Source organism: Platalea leucorodia (assembly GCF_965183815.1).
Source record: "Platalea leucorodia genome assembly, chromosome: 16".
Classification (NCBI taxonomy): Eukaryota; Metazoa; Chordata; class Aves; order Pelecaniformes; family Threskiornithidae; genus Platalea; species Platalea leucorodia.
The window spans coordinates 7890357-7899380 of record NC_138838.1 but is presented as its reverse complement, the minus strand read 5'-3'; the positions used below and the strand labels follow the sequence as shown (position 1 = coordinate 7899380).

The 9024-nt window shown below is 36.4% G+C and overlaps 1 protein-coding gene across 1 annotated transcript; it reads right to left on the bottom strand.

Annotated features, from left to right (window-relative positions):
• Nucleotides 1-2044: 2044 nt before the first annotated feature.
• Nucleotides 2045-7067, bottom strand: SPATA22 (spermatogenesis associated 22; the record flags this gene model as incomplete). The annotated part of the gene is made up of 8 exons (XM_082328051.1): nucleotides 2045-2236; nucleotides 2621-2718; nucleotides 3595-3724; nucleotides 4057-4411; nucleotides 5462-5541; nucleotides 5688-5746; nucleotides 6475-6603; nucleotides 7025-7067. 8 exons carry the CDS (start codon nucleotides 7065-7067, stop codon nucleotides 2045-2047), a joined length of 1086 nt encoding a protein of 361 aa, XP_082184177.1.
• Nucleotides 7068-9024: the final 1957 nt, after the last annotated feature.

Sequence of the window (9024 nt, the reverse complement as noted above, 5' to 3'; positions counted from 1 at the left end):
TAGGGTTTTTTTCTGTTTTGTGTAACGTTTACGACTGTTCACTTAATGTTTCAGTACAAAAAGTGATTTGTTAGTGTAAAGTAGAGAAGTTTTTTTGCAAAGATCTAAACACTGACTGAAAGCAAAATTATTTTAGATTTTTATTAACAGCCATAACATACCTAGTAGACACAAATGACCTATTCCTGTCATTACTTATTAACGTAACTTTCACATTTGCAGAACTGGAACCGTCAATCATTCAGCTGAAATCAGTAGGACTACAACATTTGTGTGATGTTGATGCCACGCACAGATGCTTGCAGGTCTGGTCCCATAGTTCAAGCTTCCTTTGTAGTTTTAACTTACTGTTACAAAGGAGTCTTACAATCTACAACACCGCTGTCCCAGATCCTTTACTTCTTAAAACTCAACTTCTTCTGTTGTGAACATTGCCAAGCTCTATGTCCTGTAATATTCTGCACCTTTTATGAGTTAAGCTAAGGCTTCCATTTGGAACTTTCTTTAATATTTTATAATATATAAAGGAAATCAAATATATGTGTGTGACCTCTACAACCGGGTAGACGAAACTCTCCTCGAAACATCCACGCTCAGAACCAGCTTAGCACAGAAGGTAGAGATGATCATGCAAGTGATTCTTATAACAGTTGGTAAAGCATATACCTTAGATCCTCAACTGGAACATTAAGGGGGGTGTTGCTAACAATACATGTGCTAACACTGACAGATCACTTTTTTAAATAAAAACTGTCTCCGCGTTAAACTGTGTAAAAGCGTTTTCCTGTTACAAGTCAAATGATTTACTGGACCAGGTTCAAGTTTTATTCTAAATATATAATTTTTTAAGTGTAACTAAAAGCTGTATTTTCCATTAATGTGTTTCTGCATTGACTAGCTGGCTCCTTTTTAGAATATTAACTGTTTTCTGTATTTGACTTGTTGGATACAATATTTCAATTATTTTAAATGTGAAGTTTCCAATTGCCAACACTGTATAATAAAAAAAAAAAAAAAAAAAAAATCACACTGTTCACTATTTTCTTGACAACTCTTCTGTTTTACAGTTCCCACCAGATCTGGCACAAAGCTTTTGAAGTAGGGGAACCAGCGAAGGGGAAAAGGAAATAGAAACAGCAGGAATAATCTATGAAAGTTAATGTTTGAAGGCAAAGACGCATAAACACGTACACAGTCCATCCCTTATGAAAGATGTTTCTATGGCAAAGGCAAGGAAGTTCTGTGTTCAAATAATTATTTCTCTCCAACTTCCTCTGTGTCGTTGAGCAATCCTCCTACAGCTTCAGGGTCTGTTGCTATTTTATACAGGTGTTATACTGATTATTTATTGTTTTAAAAAACATGAATCAGATAACATATCAATGGGAGCCATATGAATACCTAATATACACAGCTGCATCCTGTGAAATCTTTCTGTAGTATCTATTATATTCATTTCTAGAAGAGCTTTTACACATGTTCTTGTAACCCAGTGAAGGAAAGGGAACCTGTTAGTTGGAGTTGAAGTGGAATAAAGAATAACTCCTTACTTTCTACCAAAGAGCAGTTTTAATGCAATATGCAGAGCCAAAGAGAACTTTGGTTGAAGTTTAATAGCTAACAAATGTCACAAATACTCCTCAAAAGAAGTATATAGTCAACATATTGAACTAGGTATTGAAGGAATTGCTAAAAATTGAAGATCATGAAAAGCAATGGCAATATGAATTCGTATTGATGATCTTTTTCTAGGATACTTGCACTACTGCAAAACTTAAACATTTTAATTCAGAACTTCTCCAGTAAAATCTCATCTACTATGTAACAAAACCCTGTTATTGCATATTTAACTGGGAAAGATAAGCTATGAAAAGTAATAATGGGAACAAAACATTGTTACGAACATGTGTTGGATAACATAGCATAGTGATATTTTCAATTATTTAATCAGATTTTCAGTATTAGTTTTGGTAAATGCTTTAGGATGTCCAGCCTTTATGGGCAATGATTAGTGAAAAACGGTTTTGGACAACCATTTTGACTTTTAAATTTCATTCATTGTTTTTACATATGCTGTCATCTCAGCATCTGCAATTTTAACAAATTCTTGGAAAGTGTTTTGTTCTTGAATAGTTGCTGGTCTTACAGAGACGCACTTGAAAATGTTCCTTTTTGCGTCATAGTTTCCCATGCACCTGTGCACTCGACCTCTAATTAGTCTTGGAAGCTCCCGGTCCTTCATCAAAAGCATAATAAACAAATAAAAAAATTATACACCTTTCTAACACAGAAGATTTCAAAATGTCTGTTTGTTAGATATTAGTAGATTTCTGAAGACCACCTCAAACGCAGAAGGAATTTACATCAGCTTTTTTGCTGTTATCAGCTACTTAGAAGCCGAACTGAAAGTCCCACCTCTTTTGCTGAAACAGGAAGTCTGAGGATGGCTAAATAGTGACTGGATTATTGCTCTAGACCAGTTTGGGAACAACATGGTGTAAGCACCCAGCTTTCCTTTTACACAGTAATTTTCTGTTTTATCAGAACAATGTATTATTATCTTCATAAAAGGGATTATAGCTAGTGGTGTCTCTGTTATGTATGGACACAGAATACTTACAATTTCGTAAAATACACAAGGCAGACTCTCCTTTCCATCTCTCAAAAGAAAATTCTTTGCCCCATATGCTCCAGGTGTGACCGCAGAATCAAGCGTGCCTATACCATTTAGCAAAAATAAATCACAATGTAAACATCAGAGCAGCACTAAGTGTGATACACAAAGATACCATGACAACATTTACTACACAAAAGCACTAAGATATATCAAGTCAGCATCAGCTTTCTGGCAGAACTTGCGCTGACAGCACTGGATGTTCCAATACAAAGTACGGGCTTTGCATAGTCTTTGAATAGGAAACTTGGATATGATGTCTCTCTAAACCGAGTGACCAAATGTGGTTTTCATAACCATCACTGTAAACAGGTTGTTTCCTTGTTAAGCAGAGCGCAACACAATGCCCAAAGTTTTATTGATCTTCATATGCAAGTCAACTTTAAATATTTGCAACCTTGCCGAAATAATAGCTTTCTGAGATGCCATTACATTGTATATTCTTATTCACCTTGATTTAAAGTTTAGTCATTTCAGTCTTTTGTCATGTTCATTTCTCAGATAATGTCAATTAAAACGCAAAGTGAAACACACTAAAGGTCATCTATGTTTAGAAATACTCCAGACTTGAATTTATTCCCAGATTAATTGCATTAAAAATTACTGTAAAACTGAACCTCCCTACAGAAGGTTCCTTTTTAACAGGAAAAATGCATTGTAACACATTCTAAAAACAAGGAAAGAAAAGAAATGGGATAGAAAGAGCTGAAATGTTGGAGCATTACTGTATTATTAATTTTGTACCTATTTTAGTCACCTTTGATAGCTGCATGGATCTCCCAGCAAGAAAATTAGATGGTGCTCATGCCGCTATTTTGTGTTTTTAAGTATTTCAGCTATTGTTCCTACAGTAAATAACATTTTCTCTTGGCTGTTGTCCTACCATTATTATCCGCTGCATCACAATATATCATGCTTACCTAAAACTTCAAATAATAGTGGAGTTTTATAAGCATATTGACTCCAGTGCCTCATACTTTCAATGACTGCAGATATGATTCGCAAAGTATTCTTTTTTTCTTTAATTTTTAATTGAGATGATGAAACTTCCTTTCAGAGGAAGATGAAAACTCAAGTTAGAGATAACACTCATACAATTTTAAAAGGCACATAGACTTTATATATTATGTTAAATACCCAATATTTACGTTAAAATTAGAGTATTTGTTCAGACTATACAAACAACTCCCTGCCGATTTATATGATCATGCTGAGGATTGTATGTTATTATAGTATGAAAATCACAGTTCTAAATTTTCAGAAACTTAAGGGTTTACACTAAGGCAGCTAGGACTGATGAAAGCCTCATCTCTCCACAATTTTATTTTTTCTTTACTGTTTTCTTCATTGGATCTTTCTATTAACTCTCTCCATAAGTTTACCTGACTTTTGCCTTCTGGAACACAATCAAATTGTTTTTCATTCATGTTATTTTGCTGAATATTGTGGTTAAACTTGTATGCCAGACCATGATCCTGCAGACTTCTTGAAAGAGTGTTAGGTTTCACTGGCCATTGTCCTTTAGATGTATATGTTTGGCTGGTTTCTGTTGTTTTGATATGCTGCGATGAATTACGGTTATCAGGGATTTTTTGTTGCTGAACAGTTTTCAAGCTATTTGAAAGGCTCTCAAACTTTCGAATAATTCCACTATCAGATCTTGAATCTGTTGTGTTACTTAAATGAGTATACTCATTTCTGTTCCAGACTTTAGTACTTGGAGCCTTCTCTTCTGCCCTGCAGTACAACGTTAGACATAGTTCAGTATCGCAATATCTATTCTGCATACTCAGATATGTAATTAAAGTATATAAAAGCAATCTATGTGTTGTTGGTTTAGCTTTAAAAGCATCTGTTAAATATTCAGACTCAAAGCACTTGAGTATACACTTAAATTTATCCATGTACACAGGGCAGTGATCACACCTGTGCTTAAATCCAGTTGAATTCATTAGGCCTTAGAAGCTTGCTTAATTATTGTCCTGCCCTGTTTAAGGGATCCTTCCTAAGAGTCACACCTTTTCCATAATTCTAAAATAAAACATGCAGTTTCTTCTGAGTGGTATTTCTGAATTCTTCTACCACCATCACCGAAGAAATAATTTTGCAACAAACTCTAGTTCTGACCTTATTATTTCTAACACTCTGCATTTTATAAAGGCAGCTCAGAAATTCCTTCCGCCTCCACTCCGTTTTGCCTTTGAAGGCACTTGTCTGAAACATTCACTCTCTTTTTGCCAGTCGAAAGGAATAGGAGGAAGGGAAGAGCCAAAAAGGACAACATTGCTGGAAGTTTTCCTGCCAGCTCTAGGCATCTGCATCTGTAAGCTTTTCCTTGGTTTATAAAAGCACAGAGTTCGCAATTATATTCAGTTTTGATTAAACGCTTTGATATACAATTGCCCTAATGTACACTGATAGAAACTTATTGGAGTCTATTGATAAATTTGGGTTGAAAGTGGGCAAAACTTCAAGTAAAGGGGAATCTCAAAAAATTACATCTAAGACCAGCAAAACTCAACCAACATTTACGGTAAGACTGAATTTTACGCCTGATAACATGCCTAGATATTAGGTCTAATTAATAGGCCTCACTAGGTGCACTGGAAAGATACTTCATTTCAGTGGGTTTTGGCTCATAAGCACAATGGAATTATGATCAGTGATGATCTGAGAATTAAAAGGGTCTCTCTGAATGCTACAAGAATATGGAAAATTTAAGATATATTTTCACATGAGAACAATTTTGGTTAAGGAAGGATAATAAAAATTAAAGACTTCACCAACCTGCAGGCATACAAGTTTCTTCCAGCATTTGCTAAATTAGACATGGATGCATTTGGTGGTTTCATAAGGGAAGGAGCCATCTGATGTTCTGTTGGGCTTTCAAAGATAAGTTTAAAGTATCGGTGACACACTAGCAGCTTTATTGTAAGACGACACATGGATCATAGTTTGTGAAACAATTAGTACCCAAATAAAAAACAATAAGCAACAAATAACCTGCTTTTACATACCCATTGTTCGCTGCTTTCTGTAGTTCAGCCACTTCTGGGTTTGCAGTTCCCCAGCCTAATTCTCAAAAGACAAAGGATACAAACTGAAAAGATTGAAAGGTAATAGGTCTACTTAGGGCTCCTACTCTTTATCTGCTTAATGTTCCACAAATAGTCTCACACAGGAAGGAGAAGGGAAAAAAAGAAAAGGGAATGGGATCCTTTGATATCTGTAATTATAAGGCAACTTCTAACAAGTAGGCTGCTTCTCTAGACAATGGTTAAGTTACAGACATTAGACTTATTAGCACAGAGACTTTTACTTTATTATAAGTAAACTTTTTCACTTTATTATAAGTAAAACATAAAGAGAGTACTAAAGGCAGAATTCTGCATCATTCTTTCCAAGCAGAATTTGAAGAACAGAAGTTCTCTTCTGAATTACAAGAAAGACATCTTATAAATGTTTCTTCTTGTAACACAGGACTTGAATGTTGATTGAAATCAACTGAAAACAAAAGGTCAGAGTTTCAAGAGACTCTATTTAAATGCCAGTGCTACTTCATTCTCTAACACACAAAGAGTCAAACTCCCTCTAGGCACAAAGTATAAAAAGCTCAATTGTATAGAGGAGAAAGAAATTTCCTGGAGGACATTTTTTACATAATGAACTTTTCAGAAATAAACATAAAGGGTGCATATAGTTCTTGATAAAGGCGATGTCCAATTTAATAAAATATGATCATAAAGTTAAGGTTTATTTGGATTTAGAGCCATTAAAAAAATAAAATATATCTTATTTACCGAATGATGTGGGAGAAAAGTCATAAGTACGAGTCCCAGAACTGGTACCTGGCTCATTTTTGAGTGGATTTGAAGTGAGGGGCTGTCTATTTCTTTTTTTCTGATTGAACAGAGGTACAGGCAGACAACCTAAAATTAAAATTCAAATACTAATACTATACCAATAGCAAAAGGATACACAATCTACACTTAAAATATGTAAATAAAATTACTTAACAATTATTTTACATCACTCATAGGAATTACATTTCATAAACACATACCAGAAAAGCCATTGCATCACAGAATTTATATTCCCAGCCCTCTGCCCTGCACATAATCCCATAAATGAAACATTTCCCCCAGTGACCAGTCCCCTGACTCCATTCAAAATCTTACCCTGTGCTGCAATAAAACAGATAACCCATGCAAGCCCACTCAGGAAATGGGGGTCCAGGACTGAATACTGTATATCCTGTATGAATACTGCATGCGTGTATTTGTGTATATATATTCATATGTATAAGCATAATGAGGTATGAATGGTAAAGCACAAAAGAATGGGTGCTACCTGCTGGTCTGCGAGTTGAAGTGTCAGCTAGGCTCCTTTTCATTTCTTTGCTGTATCTGAATAAGCAACAATGTATTGATTACTCCAAATTTGCTGTATGGAAGATAGATAAGCAGACAAAGTAAACTAATTCATGTTGTAAACACATCCAAATTTTATGTGATTTTATGGCAGTTTCTCTTAACTCTGTATACCCAGTGTCACGCATCACTTCAGACACAAGCCTAAAACGTGCAAGCTGTTGCACTGAATTTAGAAGGTCCACGGATACACAAGTCACATGCAATTGCTCTTTGCAGGTTAAAGGCCCAAATGATTACATTTCTGAAGTAAAAGGTGTATTCTCTACTTTTTTAAAGTGCTGTAAAAATACGGAATTCACTTCTGAATTTAAAAGTACATATACATTCAAATACAAGGAATATTTTTTAATTCCTGAAAATAGAATACTAATATAAAATGAATACTTATACATTGCTGCAGAGTGTGATGGCAAGGTACATGGCTTTGAATAAAAAAACTGATTTAACTATTCTGTGAAAAAATAGTGTCACACTTCAAAAAATAAACTTCTTTTCTATACTTTATGTTACAGACCTAAAACCTTTAGCCAATTTCCTCAGATATAAAATACTTCTGAGGTCAAAAAACCCCATTATTATCAGCCAAATATTATAAACAGAAAAAGTATGTATTAGCATATTAGGTACAGGTAGTTTGCCATACTCGTTTTCTGATTAATCTACAGCAAATGCCTATGTATTACTGTGTACATCAAGGATACTACACAGACTGTTGTGTAGCATTAGTTGCTATTCTATCAAAGTTAGCTACTGGTGCATATCGCCTTTAGTGGCATATGAATAATACCACATACTTGCGTGTATAAATAATGTAAGACATTAGCTCTACATTTATTTTGATCTGGCAGTTAACCATATGCAGCTATTAAAGATGTTGGTAAGAATGAAGCATGAGTATCTACCACAGCTAGACAAATAGATCAATTCACTCCTTATGTCTGTGAGATACATCGGTTAGTTACATGTGTGACAACACTAGAGCATTCTAGTTAATTTCTGTTAAGCAATTTAAACTGTATTGCTAGTACTATGAAGCCTAATGGCCATCAGTAAGTGACATACTTGTAAAATAAAACCCCATAAACTTGACATTTCAGTTTATGAAGCCAATTTAGGTGTTGCATAGAATTTTAAACTGTATTGTTTTGCTTTTTGTCCTCTCTTGAAGATGAGCAACCAAAACCCAGAGCTAAAGCTGTAGGAAAAAGCAAGCTAAGGATGGAGAAGAGGAGATACCAGGGTAAGCCTCCGCAGTACTTCACGCAGCAGCAGCACCAATCGCAGGCTAAAGGAGTCTGAGGGAGAGGGCTGAGGCGAAGCCCGCCAAAAATAACGGACCAAACGGCCACGCTCTCGCGCCCGAGAAAAGGGCGGGAAGGCGCTGACCGCCCTCGCCGTTCAAAGGCGGCAGCGCAGCGCCCGCTCGGGCCGGCGCAGGCGCCCTTGGCCGCGGGCGGCCGCCAGTGAGGGGGCGCTGGGCGGCCCCGGCCCGGTTGGGAGCTGCCCGTCCCAAGCTGCGGAGAGGAGGAGCGATTAAATCGGTCTTCTGTAGGATTTAATTAATTATCTCCGTACCCGGGGAACCGGCCCACCTGGTGTCACGTTCAGCACTTAAAGAACCCGGGGCAGGAGCTGAATACCCACAAATGTGTGAACACAAATCGTGGATATAAATAAAACTATCTGCATTCTTCACGCTGTTTTTCTCTTCAACCGCTAGTCAGGGTTTTACACACGGCTGTTTTCAACCGCGTAACTTCTGGCTGGTTCCTGTGTAAAATCTTAGCACTCGGCAGGGTTGGAGCCTGTCCTTTTTTTGTAATCCCCATTTTTGCATCAGCCAGTGCCTTGGAAGGCTTTATGAGCACATTACGCTTCTTATATATATGCACACCTTCACGGCTTTGATAGCTAGAC